At 58.4% G+C, this 21,369-nt stretch overlaps 1 protein-coding gene across 3 annotated transcripts; it reads left to right on the forward strand.

Annotated features, from left to right (window-relative positions):
* The first annotated feature begins 9,629 nt into the window (after window positions 1-9,629).
* Window positions 9,630-21,126, forward strand: SH2D5 (SH2 domain containing 5). Of its 3 annotated transcripts, none has more exons than XM_084875017.1 (10): window positions 9,630-9,671; window positions 13,419-13,545; window positions 13,873-13,953; window positions 14,364-14,438; window positions 15,238-15,384; window positions 16,848-17,096; window positions 17,259-17,433; window positions 17,729-17,837; window positions 18,507-18,666; window positions 19,240-21,126. In XM_084875017.1, the coding sequence occupies exons 2-10, from the start codon at window positions 13,459-13,461 to the stop codon at window positions 19,441-19,443; spliced, it is 1,287 nt and encodes a 428-aa protein (XP_084731143.1). In that variant the 5' UTR covers window positions 9,630-9,671; window positions 13,419-13,458; the 3' UTR covers window positions 19,444-21,126. The 3 variants fall into 3 exon arrangements, with proteins under 3 accessions (XP_084731143.1, XP_084731142.1, XP_084731144.1); XM_084875016.1 differs by having other exon boundaries at window positions 13,870-13,953; window positions 19,240-20,043; XM_084875018.1 differs by lacking the exons at window positions 9,630-9,671; window positions 13,419-13,545; window positions 13,873-13,953; window positions 14,364-14,438 and adding an exon at window positions 14,455-14,571 and having other exon boundaries at window positions 19,240-20,043.
* The last annotated feature ends 243 nt before the right edge of the window (window positions 21,127-21,369 follow it).

A 21,369-nucleotide genomic window follows, 5' to 3' on the forward strand; every position in this document is an offset into this window, starting at 1 on the left:
GAAAGAGAGCTAGAAACGTCGATGAGAGAGAAACCGACCAGCTGCCTCTTGCACACCCCCTACTGGGGATGTTCCCGCAACCTTGACTGGAATCAAACCTGGGACCTTTCAGTCTGCAGACTGATGCTCTACCACTAAGCCAAACTGGTTTGGGCATGATTTTTCTAGATATATTATCTTTGGGTATTTATAAGAGGTTTAAAATATTTTTTATTTTATGTTTTTAAGACCATAGATTCCAGTTTTTAATGCCTAATGTTCAGTTAGGTCCTTGGACTAATTCTAGAAAGTAATCCTAATCTCTTTTACATTGCTTGGCAAGTAATTCTAATAGTATGGGTGTTAGGTACCTGTGCTAAGAATTCTCTATTCTTCTGGAATCAAAAGCAGGATTTTGGTTGATTTCTCTGTTTTATGATATTACTTTTAAAAAGGTATCCTGAACAGGCAGGCACCTGGTGACTGCATTGTCCATTAGATGCTCAAGATGTGCCATACTTATGCTGAGATAAATAAATGTTTGGGGATTTTTCCCCTCTGGGCATTCTAAAGGAGCAGAACGCATAATTTTTTTTTTTAAGTATTTTATTGATTTTTATACAGAGAGAAAGGGTGAGATAGAGAGTTAGAAACATCGATGAGAGAGTCATGATCAGCTGCCTCTTGCACACCCCCTACTGGGGATATGCCCGCAACCAAGGTACATGCCCTTGACCAGAATCGAACCCAGGACCCTTCAGTCCCCAAGCCGACGCTCTATCCATTGAGCCAAACCGGTCCCGGCAATTTTTCACTTTCTTAGTATAGAAAGATACTCCCAGCAATTTCTAGTGTGGATCAGTGGCTTCAGTCCTCTCCCCTAGTGGTTTACTGAGTCAGTTACAGTGTTTCACAAACTCTTAAACCACCTACATAAATGCATCTCAAAAAGTGCTGGGAGAAAGATTGTTGGCTGCTTCGCCTACTGAAAGACAAGGGACACTTTGCATAAAAATGTAGAGACCTGTTGAAACTGGTTTGGCTCAGTGGATAGAATGTCAGCCTGAGGATTGAAGGGTCCTCGGTTCGATTCCAGTCAAGGACATGTATTTTGGCTGCAGGCACATCCTCAGCAGGGGGTGTGCAAGAGGCAGCTGATCCATGACTCTCATCGATGTTTCTAACTATCCCTCTTCCTTCCTCTCTGTAAAAAAGTCAAAATATATTTTAAAAAGCTCCGTCATTTCGACGTATGTACATATGTGCTTTATGTTTTTTATTTATTCACCACAAGTAAAGGTCAGGAATTATTTTTTAATTTTTTTTTTACTGTTTCACTTCATTACTGCTGTGTATGTGCTCCATGTAAGTGACGTAGATGCTTATGTAGGTGGGTTCTGGCTTTTGGTGAAAACGCATTACATCACACCACACCGTAGGAACGGATCCTGAGGACCTACTGTAGATGGGGCCAGGTGGGACACTATTCTCGAATGGAGAGACAGTGGACATAGCCTGCAAGCCAAGTCTTTATAGTCAGATCCAAGAAGGCAAAGCAGGGCATGGTCAAGATGTTTACAATGTTCTTACAAGTTTCAGATCTACTTAATTACATGCACCTGAGAACTCCATGAAATACCATGCTTTGTTTTGGCAGTACTTGGTGCACCTCCCAAAGCCTACATCACTCAGCCACCTGGGACCACAGGTTCGGACCAAAAGGTCAAGCTTACAACCATAGCCTTTGGCTATAATTGTGATGGAAAGTCTTTGCCCTTCACGCTGGGGCCTGTACGTGGCTTTGCCATGAGAGGGCCGTGCCTTCTCATTAGTCCGAGGCTTGAACCTGTCCACACGCCGTAGCCGCTCTCCACAACCCTATGAGATGATCGTTGTTGATTACTCCATTTTATAGAAGGGGAAGCAGGCACAGAGTGAGATTCAGAAACTTGCCCAGGTTGTAGTAAGTGACAGCCAGAATGAATCCCAGGGGCTGAATGCAGAGCCATCTCCGGCTGCTCTGCTCAACTGTCTCCCTTCGGCAGTTTTTCAGGCTCCTGAATTCTCTCCTTACCCTGCAGCCCAGTGACTCCACGTTCTAGTCATGAAAAAGAAAGGGCTTAATTGAAAGGAGGATTTTGAAATGAGATGAAATTACTAAATTTGCTAATAAGAGTCATGACTTTGGTTTTAGTTAAGTCTGGCAGGAACTACTAGAATTAGATTTTGGATTACTAAGCTGCCCTAAGTTTTTGGGGGGGACACTGCACAAGTATGTGGCCATTCTCAAATCCTAGCCACAGGACAGGACACTTTCTGGCTTCTTCACAATGTGTCACAGGCAAATGTTTTCATTCACAGGGCGCTGATGCTTGCAAGAGCTTTTCCTCCAGGATCCGCAGCTTTTACCAGAACTTTTATGGTGCTAAGTGAGCAGCTTCCTCCCTCTTTGTAAACTGTGAACGTGTGCTTTGGAGGCCTCCCCAGAGAGATTCCACAGCGGGGCTGTCTGACAACAAATTTTTTGGACATGATACCTGTTTAGTAATCATGAGTTGGAATATTAGAAATTCTTGCCCATATACTGATGATTCTGAAAGAAACCTTACTCATCCAGTCCCTCCTGTCTTTGCTTTGCTTTGCTCAGTACCAAAGGATTCTTACCCTAAAATCCAGAGGTGCACAACATTCTTGCTTATCCATTTTACTGATGAAGAAGTTTCAAGCCTAAATCCCTTCTGTTATTTGTTAGTGTGATTTAAATTTGCTAGTATGGTGTGTAGAACAGGTTCTCATCAATTCCAAACTGAGAGTGAATTCTGGTTCCGGCATGTCACTCAGCCCAGTCTCCTAGCTGCTGTAGCTGTGGTAACTGCACAGCGATCTTTGGAGGCTGTGTCACTAACCCGCTGGCAAGGCCTTGGCCAAGCCTCTGCCTCTCCCTCAGCCTTGATTTCCTCTGAAAAACAAAGGGGGTTCGAATCCACAATCACGTTTAAGAATAGCCACCCAGAGACAGTGTGAGATTACCAAGTCTCAAAGGTTGAATTATGTTCTCTACACTCAGGCTACCAAGGCATTTTAGGATTTTGGGGTGGGGTCCAGGGGAGATGATTTTTTAAAATAAATGAACTAGAATGTCCAATTTTGCAAGAGTTCAGTTTTGTGGTTTAAACTACCATTTGTTAGAGTTTTCCTATTACTAGGCTCTTCAGTCACATTACCTCACATCCTCACAAATATTTTATAAAGATATGTGATATTATCCCCAATTTTCAGAAGCAATTACATTTAGCTGATTTCCCCAAATTGGACGTGTAGTAAGTGATGAGTTCACACCTGCACATAGGCATTCACCTTTCCTCCACACCTTCCTTAGGAATTTTGTGCACTGACAGCTCAGGTAGCAGGGCATATGGTGACAAGGTACAAGAGGGTCAAAAAGAGAGATCTGTGGGCTGTGGCTAGCAGATTTTTAACAGACTTTTTTATTTTTTTAATATATTTTACTAATTTTCTAGAGAGAGGAATGGAGAGGGATAAAGAGCTAGAAACATCGATGAGAGAGAAACATTGACCAGCTGCCTCCTGCATACTCCCTACTGGGGATGTGCCCAATGTACATGCCCTTGACCGGAATCGAACCTGGGACCCCTCAGTCCATAGACCGACACACTATCCATTGAGCCAAATTGGTTTTGGCTATTTTAATAGATTTTAAAATCGAAGTTTCAAACTGCTAGGAGTTTACTTGTTTAAAAGTGAGCAAGAGAAAGAAGAAATGTATATAGTGTTAAGTTTCAAATGCCAGGGAGCAGGAGAGCAGAGAAGCCCAGTGGGTAAGAGACAGGAGTGCTTTATAAGCTGGGGCCTTCATGCTGAAACCGGTTTGGCTCAGTGGATAGAGTGTCAGCCTGCAGACTGAAAGGTCCCAGTTTCGATTCTGGTCAAGGGCATGTATTAATACCTTGGTTGCGGGCACATCCCCAGTAGGGGGCACGCAAGAGGCCGCTGATCGATTACTCTCTCTCATCGTATGTTTCTAACTCTCTACTCTGTATCTCTCTCCCTTCCTCTCTGTAAAAAAATCAATAAAATATATTTTTTTAAAAAAGGGGGGGGGGCCCGTCGGGCCTAGGCAGCCATCAGCTGTCACCTGGGCCATGCCTGGGGCCTCAGCTGGCTGTGGATGAAGAGTGGCTACAGGGAAAACTGGCCACTGGATGAGCAACCTTTGCTTTTTAATCTCCGTTAAATATTGTGACCAGTTTATGGTTTGCAACATACGTGTTATTTTAGATAGTATTCGATATTAACTGCCTTTCTTTACTTTCTAAAAGGCATCCTTAGACTCATATTTGTTTCTGGCAACAGGTCTCTAATAAGTGTTTCTGAGAAGGGGGTTCTCTTTATTTTTTTATTTTAAATATATTTTTATTGATTTCAGAGAGGAAAGTAGAGAAAGAGAAATACCAATGATGAGAATCATTGATCAGCTGCCTCCTACACACCCCCTACTGGGGACCGAGCCCACAACCTTGGGCATGTGCCCTTGACCAGGATCGAACCGGGACCTCCTGGTTCATAGGTCAATGCTCAACCACTGAGCCATGCGTGGGGCAAAGGTATCCTCTTTAAACCTATTCTTTCCAGCCAAGACCGGTTTGGCTCAATGGATAGAGCGTCGGCTTGGGGACTGAGAGGTCCCGGGTTCGATTCCGGTCAAGGGCATGTACCTTGGTTGCGGGCATATCCCCAGTAGGGGGTGTGCAAGAGGCAGCTGATCGATGACTCTCTCTCATCGATGTTTCTAACTCTCTATCTCTCTCCCTACCTCTCTACAAAATCAATAAAAATATATTTAAAAATAATAATAATAAAATAAAAAAAATAAATAAACCTATTCTTTTCAGTTGGGAAAGAACCAAGACCCATTCCATGTTCCCCAAATGGGGTACAGGTTGCAACAAGATAACATAGTGCCAGTTTCTGGGGCACCCGTAGTATTCCAAAGCATTTGGAGGGAATGCCATTAAATTAATGGTAATATTGAACCAAATAGAAGGGAGTGCAAGATTGCCAAAACCGGTTTGGCTCAGTGGAAAGAGCATTGGCCTGCAGACTGAAGGTTCCTGGGTTCAATTCCAGTCAAGGGCATGTACCTTGGTTGCAGGCACATCCCCAGTGGGGGGAGGGGGTGCAGGAGGCAGCTAATCGATGTTTCTCTCACATCGAAGTTTTTAGCTTTCTATCCCTCTCCCTCTGTGTAAAACTGAATTTAAAAAAAAAAAAAAAAAAAAAAAAAAGATATCCTAGAAACAAAGCAGCAGCAGCAGCACTTCGGCTCCACCAGGTGGTCCCCAGGGATGCACATTCACTCTCAGGACTGCCCTCCCATGACCCCCAGCGCCAAGGCGCCTGCGTCCCCTTTGGAACTAACAGCGCGACCTCAGGCAAGCTGCTCAATCACAGCTTCGCAAGTGGGAAGGTGAGAGTCGAACTAGATTGCATTTCTCGGACCCTCTAACCTCCACACCTCTGGAACCAGAATTCCCCAGGAGGTAGAATCTGATCCTGCGGTGCTGTGGTCTGCTGTTGGGATGGATGAAAAGGAATCTTGCTGTAATCACTATATCAGTCTGCTCATAACAGTTATTTTCTCACAGTTCTGAGTCTTCAAGTCCAAGTTCAAGGTGCCAGCAGGGTTACTTCCTCCTTCCGAGGGCTGTGAAGGAAGGACCTGTTCCCGGCCACTCTCCGTGGCTTGTGGATGGCCGCCCCCTCCCTGTGCCTTCCCATCGTCTCCCCCTGGAGGTGTCTGTGCCCAGGTTTCCTCTCCTGTAAGGACAGCGGTCATTCTGGATTAAGGTTCACTCTAAGTCAGCTCATTTTAATTTGCCTCTTCACAGGAGCCTCGCTCCAAATAGAGTCACATTCTGAGGTACGAGTGGTTATTTCTCAACATATTGAGTGGGGAGGTGGGGACACAATTCCGCCCATAGCACATCTTAGAATTGTTTTAAATTTCCATTCTAGCTGAAACCGGTTTGGCTCAGTGGATAGAGCGTCCGCCTGTGGACTGAAAGGTCCCAGGTTCGATTCCGGTCAAGGGCATGTACCTTGGTTGTGAGCACATCCCCAGTAGGGGGTGTGCAAGAAGCAGCTGATGGATGTTTCCCTCTCATCGATGTTTCTAACTCTCTATCCCTCTCTCTTCCTCTCCGTAAAAAAAAAAAATCAATAAAAAATAAAAAAATAAAAATTTCCATTGTAGGTCACTTATTTGGGGGGAGCACTCTAAGGGGTGCGTTGCAGGGACAGCCGTGAGGAGAAACCTGGGAGAACAGAACGATGCGCTCCAGGCTGAAAGGAGGTCTCAGCGCGGGAAGGTGTTGCTGAGGAGGCGGAGGGAAGCGTGTGCTGTAGGAACCAGCTGTGGGGGCGCTGAGCCCAGGCCTGTTCCGAGCGCCCGCCTCAGCGCTAGTCCTCAGTCCCTGGCTTGGAAAGGATGTGATGTTACATCCCACTCACATGTGTCAGCTGGCAACCCCGGTGCCAGATTTCTCTGGGATTTCACAGAAAAGGGCAAACGGTGATAGCAAGCTCACACCTGTGTGCTTTAGTCACTGCCATTGACTCATCCGGAAATGCCATGGCACGGCCATGGGTCCTAACATGTTCAGAGATCACTCTCCCACCCCAGCTTGCCTCTTCTGTCCTTCTAGGTGACTTCTTAGGGCTTCCTGCAAAAGTGAGTCATTCATCTAAGGGTTGACATTCTATACCCGGCGGTGGCTCCCGAGAGCCGCGTTGTCAGGAACGTGGGATTGGATAAATGGGGCAGATAACGATGCCGCGATGGCTGTCCGAGGCACCGTCCTGAGTGGGACCAGGTTGGCTTGCCCAGGACATGGCTGACAGCCACTGGAGTATGCTTCCTCTGATGCAGACCGCCGAACTTGTACCTCGAATGCATCATTAGTAAGTCTACGTGCATGGCAGAAGCTCGGAGTTTCTGTTCTTTCAGTGGAATTAGATCAATCGAATTTGGTAACCTAGGGAAATAGCTCGCCTGGGCAGTTATACATTCCTTTGATACAGAAATAAAAATGGAGGAATAAACGTCAAGTGTGTAAATGCATTTGGTTTTGAAACACTGTATTCCTATGTGGGGGTGAAGACCAATAAAAAAAAGGAACCCTTGCTGAAACCGGTTTGGCTCAGTGGATAGAGCGTCGGTCTGCGGACTGAAGGATCCCGGGTTCGATTCTGGTCAGGGCCATGTACAGTGGTTGCGGGCACATCCCCGGTGGGGGGTGTGCAGGAGGCAGCTGGTCGATGTCTCTCTCTCTCATCAAAGTTTCTAGCTCTCTATCTCTCTCCCTTCCTCTCTGTAAAATATCAATAAAATATATATTTTAAAAATAAATTTTTAAAAAAAGGAATCCTTGAAGGTTGTAAAGTCAAGAGTGAATGTCACATACCTCTGTCACACATTCATCTTTCCAGATCTGGTTTTTGTTTTTTGTGTTTTTTTGTGTTTTTTTGTAAATCTCTGTATCCCTGGGACCTAGCACAGTACCTGCCACTCAGATCTTGACCCTCTGTCCCTTTTTCCTGAGACAGACTTAGAAGGCAGAATTACCCCTTTGGTTTGAACTATTTCACTATCTGAATTTAATTCCTGTCTCTTTTTCCCTTTAAAAAAAAAATGTTGACCTGAAACAAATTCCGGTCACTATTTTTAAAATATATTTTTATTGATTCCAGAGATGAAGGGAGAAAGAGAAGTAGAAACATCAATGAATGATGAGAGAGATAATCATTGATTTGCCTCCTGCACGGCCCCTACTGGGGATCGAGCCTACAACCCAGGCATGTGCCCTTGACCAGAGTCAAACCTGGGACCCTTCAGTCTGCAAGCTGATGCTCTATCCACTGAGCCAAACGAGCTAGGGCTCCTGCCACTATTTTAAAAATTGCATGCATCAGAAACTTGTGAGAGCCAGGAGTTAATTGTGGCTGTGTTGTTTTCTCTGAAATGTCTCAGAATGGACTGTGAATCTAGTAATGGGCAAGTCCTCTGTTTGAAATGTTTAGGAGGCTGGTAAGCATTATCCTTTATCCTTTATGTACACTGAGCTTCATAAATGGGGATTTTTGGAGAGCAGGACCAACTTGTAAACCATCTTGATCCTTCTCATTCCTGGGCTCAAGGCTGTTCCATGGCCTCCTCACGGAAGGGCTTCCCAGAGCCCCTGGCATGTGGGACTCCATCAGCACTTACCAGTCACTCATGCACACAAGACACGAATAAACGCAAAGCCTAATGCCAGCTAATATTTACTGAGCACTTCACTTACTGTGGCGTGGTACGGGGCTGGGATTGTGCCAAGCACTTGGCCACAATAACTCATTGGAATCCTCCCGGCCTGTGAGTCAGGTGTTAGTAACGCTTCCAGGAGAGACACTCCGGGAGCCAAGTGATTAAGGTGTTTGCCTGCGGTCCCACATTTGGTGGATGAGAAGTGCGCAGACTCCAGACCCGGGACCACGCCTGTAACCATTACCCCTCACTCTGGAAGGCACTCAGAGGCTCCCAGGAGGCAGAGGGAACGCCTGGGCCCCGGGCTTGGCTCAAACCTGCCTCCTTCCAGACTCCCCTGAGGTCCTCAGACCCGGGCCAAGGCTCTCTCGGCCAGGGTGCTCCCCTCAGCCTTTGCTCCCCCACTGGCCTGAGCACCTGTGTCCCGGCTTTGCCGAGGTGTGTGGCAGCTGCCGGAGTCTCCTCTGCAGAGTTCAGGTGAAATGCACGCGGAACCAGGGGTGGCACCGGAGAGCAGGCTGCCTGGGCTGATGGGAACAGGGTGCCCTCCTGCTCAGAGCGGTCACGGACACATCTGGCTAGATTTCCCCTTCTGAGTGGATTTCCCCATCCAGGGGGCTTTCTTGTAACCAAGGACAGGGCCACGGCCCACGTACGGTGATCAGTGTTCCCGAGGACACTTCCTGACGCAGGTCCTGAGCCGGGCAGGCTCAGATAACGGTCTGGGAAGGGCTAGGGGAGGATGAGCTACCCCCGCCCAGCCCCAGGTGAGGGAAGGCAGGGTGGGGCTGGCCAGGCTCCCTAACCTCATTCCTGTGCTCGCAGCTCTGCCCTTCGCCCTGGGATGGACCCTCCTGACCAGAACGGCTTCCCTCTGCTTAGAGGAGAGGGACGACCCGCTAGAGGCGAGGGCCCCGCAGGGGCGGAGGGTCAGCCTGGTGGTCAGGGAGGGCTTCCCGGAGGAGGCCCGCGGGAGCAGATGGAGGGACCGGGGGCGGGGGGACTGCCCAGGGGGCGGGGCGGGAAGGGCTCTCGGCGAGGCTTTGGGCGCGGGGGACCCCAGCCCGGGAAGAGGCGCCCTCGGGGGCGGGGACTCCACACCTCAAACCCCAACCCTTAAGGCGGGGTGGGGGTGGGGCCGGGACCGAGCTGGGGGGGCGGTGCCAGGGCCCCTCGCGGCCGCTGATTGGGCGGTGCGGCCGAGCGGAGCCGCTCTGCGGGCGCTGATTGGTGGGTGAGGCCGGGCTCCGCCGCCAGGTGGTCCGAACGCGGGTCTCCGGCCACGTGGGGCTCCGGGGGCGGCGGGGGCGGCGGCGGCGGCGGCGGGCGGAGCGGCTGCGGCGACGGGACCGAGACGGCGGCCGCGGTGAGTGCGCGCCTGGGAGCCGGGAGCCGGGGCAGGGGGCCGGGGGCCCTTAGCGGGAGCCGGGGGCCGGGGGCCGGGGCAGGGGGCCGGGGGCCGGGGGCCGGGAGCCGGGGGCCGGGGGCCCGGAGCGGGAGCCGGGGGCCGGGGGCCCGGAGCGGGAGCCGGGGGCCGGGGCAGGGGGCCGGGGGCCGGGGGCCGGGGCAGGGGCAGGGGTCGACGGGGGCCGGGATCGTCCTCCAGCGCAGAGAACGGGAGGGTCTCCGGGGCGAGGAGCACCTCTGCCCCCTCCCTCCATCACCACCACCTTCACCTTCACCTTCACCACCGCCGCCTCTGCCCTCCCTCCAGCACTACCTTCCCCACCACCATCACCTTCACCGTCACCACCGTCACCTCTGCCCTCCCTCCATCACCACCACCTTCACCTTCACCTTCACCGTCACCTTCACCTTCACCTTCACCGTCACCACCGTCACCTCTGCCCTCCCTCCAGCACCAGCACCCCGTCCCCCGCATCCCCCTCCGGGCCCGCCCCGCTCGCCCTCGGGGTCCGGGCGCCCTCGCCGCGCTCCCAGGAGTCACCCCCGTGGGAACCGACCCCGCATGGAGCCCCCGCCCCGGCCCCTCCGCGTCCGCCCGCCTCACCCCGAACACAGCGCGTTCCGCTCGGGGCGGTGTTCGGAGAGGCCACCCTGGACCAGCGGTGTCCGACAGCACCCCTCCCTCCGCCGCGCCCTCACTTCCCCTCCTCCCCCTCCGTGTTTCCCTCTAAATCACCCCACCCGGCCCCGTGCCCCTCCAGGCTGGGACCTGTCCCCCGGACCCAGTCCCGCTGGGAAATAGTCCCGGAGAAACCAGTGCCCCAGGAGGTGGCTGCCGTTATTTCTCCGATTTACCGGTGAGGGAGTGGCTGGAGGTTAGTGACTTGCCCAAGGTCACCCCCGCCAGCCTGTGGGACCACAGCCCAGGGTCTGGGCCCTGTCTCTCTCCTGGGGCCCAGGGCGGGTGGGGGCGGCACTGGAGGGTGTGTTAGATCGGGGCTCACCGGTGCCGCTGAGCCCGAGGCAGGGGGGGTGAAGCCAGTGACTTAGGGGCCCTGGCCGCCCCAGCCATCTGGCGGGTAGAGATGGAGCTGCTTTTCTGCTGATGCTGCCAGCCCCCCAGCACCTGAGTGTGACAGCCGCTGGAGGGGCTGGGACCCGCCACACAGACACCTGCTCGGGGAGGGGAGTCAGAGGGCACTGCCGTGGCCTTGGGGAAGAGCTCCAGGGCCCTGGGTTTGCTTCCACACCTGCCCCCCCCCCCCAGTACCCCGAGACCTTGGGCCAGTGACTTCACCCCCTGAGGGACTCTGCTGAGCCCAGACTCTGCAGGCTGAGTGGTGTCCCAGCAGCTGGAGGGGGGCCCTCCGTCAGCAGGGCCTCTGCCCTTGAACCCTCCCCACGAGCCAGCCCACCCAGCCCGTCTCCCAGCAGGGCCGCCGGGAAACCCCGGAGCAAAAGAGGAGCCCCCCTCCCAAAGGCGGCCCCTCAGAGGGGCTGGCTCGCCAGGCTCCTGTGCAAACCTCAGCGAACACAGGTGTGGCCCAGGGGGGAGCGGGTGTTTGTGCCTGGAACAGGCATGCAGGCCAGTGAGCCTGGGACCCCGGACAGCCCCCAGCTCCGGGCCTGAGGCTGAAGGGCCCCTGGGGCTGGGAAGGGAGGAACTTCAGTCTCCAGGGAAGTTTCCAGGCTCATGGCTGGGGCGGGGCTATGAGAGGGCCAGTGGCGGGAGTGGGCATCCCCGAGGAAGCTGTTCCCAGCCAGGCAGCCGTCTCGGTGTGTGCGGGAAGGCGTGTGTCACTGTCTGAGGGGCTGTCAGCACCGGAGAGGCGTGCTCCGTGCCTCTCCCTCCTCCATCCCGCCCTCATCTCGTCTTTTATCTCATCCCTCACGCTTCGCGCCTGCAGCTGCCTTTTCATCCTCCGTTCTCTCTCTCTCTCTCTTTCGCCCGCTCTGTTTTCGTCGTTGCCTCCTCCGATCCTCGCCGCCTTGGGGTGCGGGGCACCCCAGCCCGTGGTGCTGTGAGGATGAGGTGGAAAGACCGGTTAACTGGAAGCCCCCCCCCGTCCCCCCCACGCCTGGAGCGGGAGCCCGTGGCTTTGGTGCCCGTTACCTGTCTAACTTCGCTTTACTTACACGTAAAGGGAACAGGAGGTCATGGGCGTGATGTATAAAATGTCGGGATCAAAGTGCACGAGGATGTGGGTCCTGGAGAAGGAGCGGGCACCACAGGGAGGAGCAGGGAGGCCTCGCGGGGGTGGCACAGCCTTTGATTTCTGGCTCTGCCGGCTGCTGGTGCCTCCGTTCTGGCCTGAGCCTGGGCGGAAGGTCACGGGCAGGCAGAGGCAGGGGCTGTGCCCAGCTCCCGGGTGGCCATGTCAGTTCCAAAGCACCCGAAGCCCCTTCGCCAAGGCCCCCTGCAGGCCGTAGAGCACCCCCAGGACGCACCCTCTTCCTGCCCAGCACCCCGTCTGACCCCTGCTTTTTCCCGGCTGGAATTTGGCCCTCAGGCCGGCTCTCCTCCTGCCATGCCCTCCCAGGCTGGGTGACCTCGATCAAGCATGGCCCAGGGCAGGGAGGGCACTGCCAGGGTCCCACCCCCTGTCTCCACGCGCCTCCGGAGCCTCGGGCTGTGGGCCTGCCATCCGTGAGCCCGGGCTGGTTGAGCATCAGCTCCGAGCCCGGCTGGCATCACCTGGGCGCCTGCTCCTCCCTCCGGTCCTCTTGACTCCTCGTTGGCTTTATTCCTGTTTGGGGCTGAGGACCCGGCTCAGAGAGGTGAGGAGGCTGTCCCAGTCACCCAGGATTTGGACCCACATCCCTCTGACCCCGAGCGCCGTGATTACAAGCGGGCTGGCGACAGAGCCGGCTGGGGTCGTCCCAGGAGAAACGGAGGGCTGGGGCCTCGGGCACCCAGGCTGAGGCAGCCGGCCGCTCCCGGGGAGCCTTTGTCCCGTGCCCACCCAGCACCAGCTGCTCCGTGCCCTGCCCCGGAGGACAGTCCCCGCCCTCCCCTCCCGCGGGTTCCCTCCCCTCTCACGGGTGGATTGGGAGAGGGGCCCCAGGAGAGACCAGAACCTGGGCTGGGCTGGGGTGGGGCTCCTCAGTCGCACTGTGTGGTGGGGGCTCGGCACGGGGCTGGCGTCAGGCTGAGCGGACGGGCTGGGGGCACCAGCTCACGGCCCCCCCCCCCCCGGAGGTTCTCCAGAGCTCCTGTCCCGGACCTCTGTGGCTCCCCGCTGCCACAGGACGGAGCCGAGTTCCCTGGCCCCAGCCTTCACTCTGTGCCTTTGCAGGCTGGTCTCCCTCCCCTTGGGGGTGCTGCCCCCACCCCCTGCTCTTTGTCCACGCCCAGCCCGGAGCAGGGGTCAATGTCCGTGGACGACGTGGCCTGCCGCACCCCTTCCTTAGCTGTTTCCCAGCCTCACTCCCTTGGCTGCCGCCAGCTCCCGCGTTCCTGTCTTCCTCTCTGCCTGGGCAGCGCCCGGCACAGTGCACGTCTTACCTCCCGATCGCCTTTCTCCCCCACGAGCGTGCTGGCTGCGCGGGGCGGGGACCGCTACTCTGTCCAGGTCTCTGTGCCCAGCCCTGGCCTGGCACTGCACGTGCTCAGTGAGGGTTTGCCCAGTGAGGGAGCTCCCTGGCAGCCAATGAGAGCCCGGGGCTCGGCTGCCTGGGAACCAACCCTCTGCCTTGCCCTTTGCAGCCTTCTCTGCCGGGGCTGGGAGCTGGGCACCCTGGGGGCCATGCAGAAGGCCGGGGCCAGGGGCCGGAGGGCCTCTGACTGCGGCCCCGCCTCCCACCGGCCCAGGTGCATCACCAAGTTCGCCCAGGTGGGTGTCTCTGGTGGGCGGAGCCTGGGGGTGGGTGAGGAGGAGCTACGGGGAGGACCTGTTTCTGTGTCTTCCCTCCCTGACCCAGGCTCGGGAATGTGTGTGTTGGCACCGATGAGATGAGGCCTCGGGGGCTGAGTGGCTTGACCAAGGCCACCTGCTGGGAAGTAGCAGAGCCTGGACTCCGAGCACAGTGCTCTGTCACTGCCACAGCTCACCCAGCAGAGCAGAGTGTGCTGGGGGGGGGGGGGGGGATTGGGGATGGGGCTCAGGAGTCATGTGCCTGACTTCCCGCCCTCCCTCCCACCCCCACCCACGCCCAAGCAGTACGTGGGTTCCTTCTCCGTGGATGACCTGGGCACCCAGGAGGGCGTGTGGCTGGTGCAACAGCAGCTGTGGGCACTGAAGGTAGGAGAGCTGGAGGGGGGGCACTTCGCTGTGGGGGGTCCCCGACTTGGAACGGCCCCTGGGGCCATCCCTCTGATCCCCACCCCCAGCCACAGAGAGGGAGCAGGTGAGGCCCCGGAGGGAGGGCCGGAGCCATGCTGAGCCACACCCAGGCTCCTGGAGCCCACGCCCTCGGCCCAGGCCCTCTCCCTCAGTGGTCACAGTGTCCAGGGGATGGTCCTGGCTGTGGGGGGTGGTCCCGCCAGGGTCAGTCACCCACACTCCCCTGGCCCCTGAGGGTCCACTGTCCAGGCTCAGTCCCCTGGCAGGTGGGGGAGTTGGTTACCCACCCTGGTGACTGGGACTGAGGCCGGGCTGGGCAGGGCAGGGCCGGAGAGGTGACACCTGCCCCCCCACAACTCTTCCCCCAGGACTGTCCCCGGCGCCGGGCCGTCATCCTGAAATTCAGCCTGCAGGGCCTCAAGATCTACAGCGGGGAGGGCGAGGTAGGCCTGGGCAGGACAGGTGTTCCCCTCAGGATGGACTTGGCAAGAGTCTCTCATCCATCTCACCCCTGGCCCCGGCCCCCCAAACTCTCCAGGCCATACCTCCCGGCCTGAGCATCAGGAACCCCAGGAGGTTTGGGCAAGTCCCTGGGCCCCTTCGTAGGCTGCCCAGTGGGCTGTGGACGCCTCTCGTGCCGGTGGAAGGGGGGTCCAGACTCAGGCTGAAGCCTAGGGGGCCCCGTTCCTTCGCCCAGCCTCTCCCAGTGCTAGGCGAACACCGCAGGCCAGAAGTACACACTGGGAGGCTGGGAGCCGCTTCCTAAGACGGTGCACGTGGTGTCTCCGAGGTGTGCACCGGAGGGGCCCCAGCGGCCCCATCACAGGGGGCTGTACCACCTGCCCAAGGCGTGCAGAGAGGGACTGGCAGAGCCAGGATGCACACCCAGCTCATCCGCCTCCGCGGCCAGGAGTGCACCCAGGCCTGCACCAGGCCTCTGCCACCCTGCAGGCCAGAATGCTCTACCCCTCGGCTCCGGCAGGTTGGCAGAGGGAGCAGGAGGTTCAAGCCCAGTGGCCAGGGAAGGATGAGGGTTTCGGTTTGAGGCAGGGCTTGGGCAGGACTGGAAGGAGGGAGAATTCTTTACCCCCGGAGCTGGGTGGGCCCGAACCGGGCACGCAGGCCCGGGAGGCGTGCCCGCAGGGGTGTGGGCCCGCAGGGCTGGCACTCTGGGCTGGAGCTGCAGGCCGGTGGGGGGTCTGACGGAGGCCGTCGTGCCCGCTGCCCCCCCCCCCCCCCCAGGTGCTGCTGATGGCACACGCCCTGCGGCGGATACTCTACTCCACCTGGTGCCCAGCCGACTGCCAGTTTGCCTTTGTGGCCCGGAACCCACGGAGCCCGGCCAGCAAGCTCTTCTGTCACCTTTTTGTGGGCAGGCAGCCCGGAGAGGTACGGGGGCCGGGCAGGGAGCCAGCACTGAGGCCGGGGCGGGGTGTGTGTGTGTGTGTGTGTGTGTGTGTGTGTGTGTGCGGGGCCTCAGCATGGGCTTCCAGGGCCCGAGAGGCCAGGGGGGAGGTGGCCACGCTGCCCTGAGCCCCCCCAGACCTGGGCCCATTGCCACACGGCTCCTTCTCTGGCTCTGCCGGCTGAGGACCCCACAAAGCAGGTCCATGGCCTCGGATCGCCTGGAAGACTGGGCCACGCTTTGGGGATGGAAGGTCCCCCTGCCACGCCTTTGCTCCTGCTGTTCCCTCTGCCCGGGTGCCCCTCACCTTCCCATCCTGGCACATTCCAGCTTGCCCTTCAAGGCTCAGCCGTGTGTCTGTGCAGCCCACTCCCCGTGACAGAAACCTCACCCTGGCACCGGGGCCTGCCCCTAATCACAGACACGGAGTCCTTCCAGAGCAGGGCTGGGCCCGGCTCCAGCGTGGGCTCCAGGGAGCGGGCGGGCGGTAGGCAGAGCCCGGAAGTCAAAGCCAGGGTGACCGCCGCGAACGACAGCCTCGGCAGCCAGCTGTCCGGCCGCTGAGGCTGGGCCTGGTTCCTCCCGCAGCACGCCCTGCCATCACCCCGTGTGCCCAGCCTGTGCTGGCTCCTGAGAGGCTGAGCCATGGCCTCTGGTCTGGCGCCCACAGTTACAATGTGGGGACGTGTGTGGTGGGCAGAGTGCTGGGCTTTGGCCCGGGAATTTTACTCAAGGAGCACACGGAGGTGGGGATGAGGACATGAGACCAGAGGCGCCATGCTCTGCCCGCGGTCACACAGCACTCCTAAGGGCCAGAGCCCGGATCGGGTGCCAGGTGCTGTGACTCTAAGCCCCGGGTTCTTAGCCAGCCCTCTAAGAGGGTGCTGAGCCGGGGCACGGGGTGGGGGCATTTAGCCCAGGTATTCCAGCTGCAGGCACGATGCCTGGGACAGTAGGTGCTTGGTGAGGAGAGCTGCGTGGTGGTGAGGTTCTGAGGGATAAGTAGGTGTTCTCCCACTTACGGGGAAGAGTGTCCCAAGCCAAGGAGTGGCATGGCCCCTTGGTTAGTGGGTTGATGCCTAAGTTGAGCCCTCCTCTCCCTCCCCTCCCCTCTCCTCCTCTCCCAACCCTCCCCTCCTCTCCCTCCCCTCTTCTCCCTCCCCTCCCCTCTGCTCCCCTCCACTCCCCTCCCTTCTCCACGTCTCTCTCCCCTCCCCTCCCCTCCACTCCCCCCACTCCTCCTCTCTCTCCCCTCCCCTCTCCACCTCTCTCTCCTCTCCACTCCCCTCCCCTCTCCTCCTTTCCCTCCTCTCTCCTCCTCTCCCCTCTCCACTTCTCTCTCCTCTCCCTCCCCTCTCCTCCCCTCCTCTCCCTCCCCTCCCCTCCCTTCCCCACCCCTCTCTTCTCCTCTCCTCCCCTCTCCCCTCCCCTCCCCTCCCCTCCCCAGGTCCAGATCCTGCACCTGCTGCTCTGCCGCTCCTTCCAGCTTGCTTACCTCTCGCAGCACCCCGCGGAGCGGGCACCGCCTGAGCCCTGCCCGGGGCCCGCAGGGGATGTGCCCCTGAAGCCGCTGGCCAGCCCCGGGAGGCCCCCCGGCCCCGCCCGGGAGCCCTTCGCCCGGGATCAGCTCTCGCAGAACGTGCGGGCCCTGGTCTCCTTCCGGCGGCTGCCCGCAGAGGGGCCCGCGGGCAGTGGGGTAAGCAGTCCCAACCCCGGCTAGGAGTGGGCAGTGGACAGGGACCTGGGTGAGGTTTGGGGGTCACGTGGAGATGGTGCCGGGCGTCAGGGGGGGGCTCGCCTGACCTGACACGGCTGGACCTGACCTGCCGACGCCTCCGGGCCCCTCTCGGTCCCCCAGAAGGAGCTGCTGGAGCTGGAAGGCTGTGGGGGTGCCCGCCTCTTCCGCCTGGGGAACCCCTACTGCTCCCCCACCCTGGTGCGCAAGAAGGCCATCCGCAGCAAGGTGATCCGCTCCGGGGCCTACCGCGGCTGCACCTACGAGACCCAGCTGCAGCTGTCCGCCCGGGAGGCCTGTGAGTCCGGGGCCGCCTGCCCCGCGGGCCTGGGCTCGGCCTGTGCGCCCGAGAGTCTTTCTGCACGGCCTTGCCGGCGCCTCGAGCAGAGGCCTGTGTGTGGCTGTGTGTCGTGCCCACCCCTGAGTGCCCAGGGCTCGCAGTGTGACGGTGCGGCTGTGGGGGTGTCTTTCGGAGGCTGGATGTGTGGCTGCTGGCGAGGAGACGGGGGTGGGGTCCTAGGGCCTGTGGGGGTGGGGTGCGCTGGGTGAGGACCAGTCCGTCTCTCCCTCTGACTTCTGGGTGGTCCCCACAGTCCCTGCCGCCTGGGAGGCGGGGCCCCACGGGCCTGGCGGCCCCGCGGGCCTGGCGGAAACGGAGGGCAGCCTGACCGAGAACATCTGGGCCTTCGCTGGCATCTCCAGGTAGGAGCGGCCTGGCCTGGCTGAACGGCCAGCCCCTGGGGGTGAACAGAGGAAGAGGCTGTGGGGGCCCCTGCCCCTCGGGGCCCTGACGTGTAGGTGCAGATTCCTGTTCTCGGGCCAGAGTCTCCAGCATCGTAGGCCTGGTGTCTCAGCTGCAAAGTGGGGACAATAAAAGGACCTTCGTGGCAGGGCTGGGGGAGGGTCAAGTGAGGTCATTCAAAGGACTGAAGACCTCAGCTCCAGGGGACAGCTCCCCAAATGTCAGGGCTTTCAAATGCTCCTCATCAGGTCTTGAACTTGCCAGTTAAGGACGCGCTAGAAACCTCTCTGAAAGGAGGGCTAAAGCTTCCTGTCTGGAGGCCCTGTTCCTGGCAGGTGCTTTAAGATGGTATGGGCCCAGCCAGGTGGCTCTGTGGTTGAGTGTCCACCTGTGTATGGACGAGGAGGTCCCAGGGTACATGTCCGGGTTGCGGGCTCTATCCCCCATTGTGGGACGTGCAGGAGGCAGCTGATCAATCATTCCCCCTCTCCCTTCCTCCTTGGAACCGACAAAAATTATATATCAGTATACTTTAAAAGATGCTCTGGGGCTGGTACACCATTGCCTGGGAGCAGCCTGAACCAGGCCAGACTAGCGGGCCCACCTTCAGCCGCTCCCTCTGCCCCCAGGCCCCGCGCCCTGGCCCTGCTGCGGAGAGACGTGCTCGGGGCCTTCCTGCTGTGGCCCGAGCCGGGCGCCTGCGGCCAGTGGTGCCTGTCGGTGCGGACCCAGTGCGGCGTGGTGCCCCACCACGTCTTCCGGAACCACCTGGGCCGCTACAGCGTGGAGGTAGCGTGCGGGCCGTCAGCCCCCCACTTGCCCGCGGGCCCCTCTCCCTTTCACTCCAGAGCCCGCCTCACCCTCATCCTAGCCCCCCGTTGGCTCTCTCTGGCCCCATCCCTAACGTGTTTCCATCCAGCTCCTTGGTCATGGTGCCTACTGCCCCCACCCCCACTGGTCCACTCAACCCGCCTCTGCCTATGGGCCCCTCTGTAGAGGCCTTGGGAGGGCACCTCGAGCAGAGTCTGGGGCCAGCGTCATGCTTCCCGTTCTGTGGGAAGCCCGGGTTAAGTCTGCTTTCCCGCACCCTAACCCATCGCTTCGCGGGAGAAAGCTGACTCGGTAGGGCTTGCTCAGCTCAGACAGCCTCTGAGCCTCCAGGTCTGGAGTCTCGAATGATCCCAGGTTTCCCAGGGCCCGGGAGGGGCGGGGCCTTTTTAAGGTGCACCCTCACCTCCGTGCTCAGTGCCTCAGTCCCGGCCTGGCCCGGGGGAGAGGGGGAGAGGACATGGTGCCTGGCTGTGCTGGGAGCAGCCGGGGACCTCACTGGAGCCCCTCCCACCCTCTCTCTCTCCCCCCCAGCACCTGCCCGCCGAGTTCCCCAGCCTGGAGGCCCTGGTGGAGCACCACGCAGGGACCGCCCGCAGCCTCTTCTGCTCGCTGGACCTGGGCCGCCTGAACCCCGGCTATGAGGAGCAGGACTGGGGGCCCGAGGGCAGGCCGCCCCGGACACTCCGGCCCCTGGGCCACGCCAAGTCCGAGGCAGAGCTGCAGGGCCTGGGCTAGGGGGCCGGGCCCCACACCAACGGCCTTGCCTTCCCTGGTCCCTGGGCCTCAGCAGCCACTCTGCCCTTCTTCCACCCCCTGGCCGGTTCCACCCCGTCTCTCAGCCCCTTGGACCAGCCTCCCACCACTTCGCCAACTGGCGGAGCCCTGAGATTGGGGGTTCTCACTCCACATGTGGCCCCTGAGACGGCAGGGCGGGTAGCAGATCTCCAGGCTCCTGTGAACTTGCAGGTGGCTTGGTGCTCGCTCTCCGGGCTTCACTGGAGCTTCCTGGGGGAGGAGGGGGCGGGAAGGTTATTCCCAGTGGAGGGGTAGCCTGTCCTAAGGAGGCCAGGCTGAGGGGCCGTGACTGGGAGTCTCTGGAGTGCGCCTGACGGAGGCAGCCAGACGCAGAGGGTGAGGTGCCTGGGGAGGCAGGAGCAGCGAGGTCTCACTTTGGGCAGAGGCCTGGGGTGAGCCACCCTCTCAGGAGAGACACTGTGGAGCCTGTGGGCCGCACCCCGGCTGCGTTTCTCAAGTCGTGTGCGGTAAGGGAGTCTTCCCTTGAGTTCTGGAGAGCGGGCTAGGAGGGCACAGAGGCCAGGGTGGAGGAAGAGCCGACACCTGTGTGCGGAGAGGGACGGAGCCATGGGGGGAGAAGGATCGCAGGGCACCGCTTGGGAAGGCTGGTCTGTACTCAGACCACAGGGTGTGATTCCCGCTCACGGGGAAGGCTGCCCAGCCTCACCCACTCCCCCATGGCACACCCACAGTGCATTTCCTCCTGCCGGTTGACGGTGGGCATAGCAGTGAGCTGAGAGAGCTGAGAGCCCAGCTCAGCTTTCAGGCTGCAGTGGGTTTGGTGGCTGCCCGGGAAGGCACCTGAGAAGGGGGTGGCCCTCAGTGAGGCACTGACCGGCTGTCAGGAGCAGCCGTGCCACCCTAGGCCAGTTCCACTGGGGAGGGGGCAGAGCAGAGCCACCGGAGTTAGAACTGGTGTGGGCTCTGCCCCAGGGGCTTGGCCTCAGTGGACGGAGGGAGTCACGGAAGTGAAGGTAGTCTGCAGGACGGACCCGTGCTGATTGGCAGGTGGACACAAATCCGCCAAGCTAGGGAGGAAGGTCACTGGGTGAATTTCTTATGTCTAAGATAAAGGCCTCGTCGTGAATCTGGGGCTGCCCGCTCTCTCTCCTGGGAGTTGGGTGTGACTGTTTTGTGCCTTGAAAGTCACAGATTCTGGCTCCTCCCACGAATAGCAGCCCCACAGACGAGAAAGGGAGGGAGGGCCCCCCATTTCCCTGGCGGAGAGAGGGGTTTGGTGACACAGAGCCCAGGATTACAGCACTGGAGTCGCACATTGAAGGCCAGAGCTTTGCCTCAGTGATGGGTGTGCAAATTATCCACGTGGACAAGGTGTCAGGGATGTTCCCAAAGCACTTTAACATTCTTCTTCACAGCATCTGTTGTTCACGATGCACAGGTAAGGGCAAGGTTTTTGACCCTTGTGTGCAAACACGTCCATGTCTTAAAGATCAGTTTTCTCTCTTTTCCAACCAGCACCACCGGGGTAGCCCAGTTCTCTGTACTGTATGTACTTGAAATAAAATGCATTCCTGTGGAACGTCTGGTACAGACTTTTTCTTTGGAAGGTGATGTCTTGGTTCGGTTTTCCTGTTTAGTTTTTGTTTGCCACTATGCCTGCAGCTGGTGCTGACTGGCAAACCAGACAGGTCTTGTTCTCAGAGGCAGAGGATGTCCTGAAGGGATCAGATCAGCATTTTCTTTTTCTTCTTTAAAAATATATTTTATTGATTTTCCACAGAGAAGAATGGAGAGGGATAGAGAGCTGGAAACGATGAGAGAGAAACATTGGCCAGCTGCCTCCTGCACACCCCCCACTGGGGATGGGCCCGCAACCAAGGTACATGCCCTTGACCAGAATCGAAC

This window comes from Pipistrellus hanaki (genome assembly GCF_964339955.1).
Source record: "Pipistrellus hanaki genome assembly, chromosome: 2".
Taxonomy (NCBI): Eukaryota; Metazoa; Chordata; class Mammalia; order Chiroptera; family Vespertilionidae; genus Pipistrellus; species Pipistrellus hanaki.

Coding starts and splice junctions, on each gene's coding strand:
- SH2D5 (XM_084875016.1), top strand. CDS start 13,459: ATGCAGAAGGCCGGGGCCAGGGGCCGGAGGGCCTCTGACTGCGGCCCC. Junction 13,546..13,869: donor GCATCACCAAGTTCGCCCAG/GTGGGTGTCTCT, acceptor CCCACGCCCAAG/CAGTACGTGGGTTCCTTCTC. Junction 17,838..18,506: donor GCCTTCGCTGGCATCTCCAG/GTAGGAGCGGCC, acceptor CTCTGCCCCCAG/GCCCCGCGCCCTGGCCCTGC.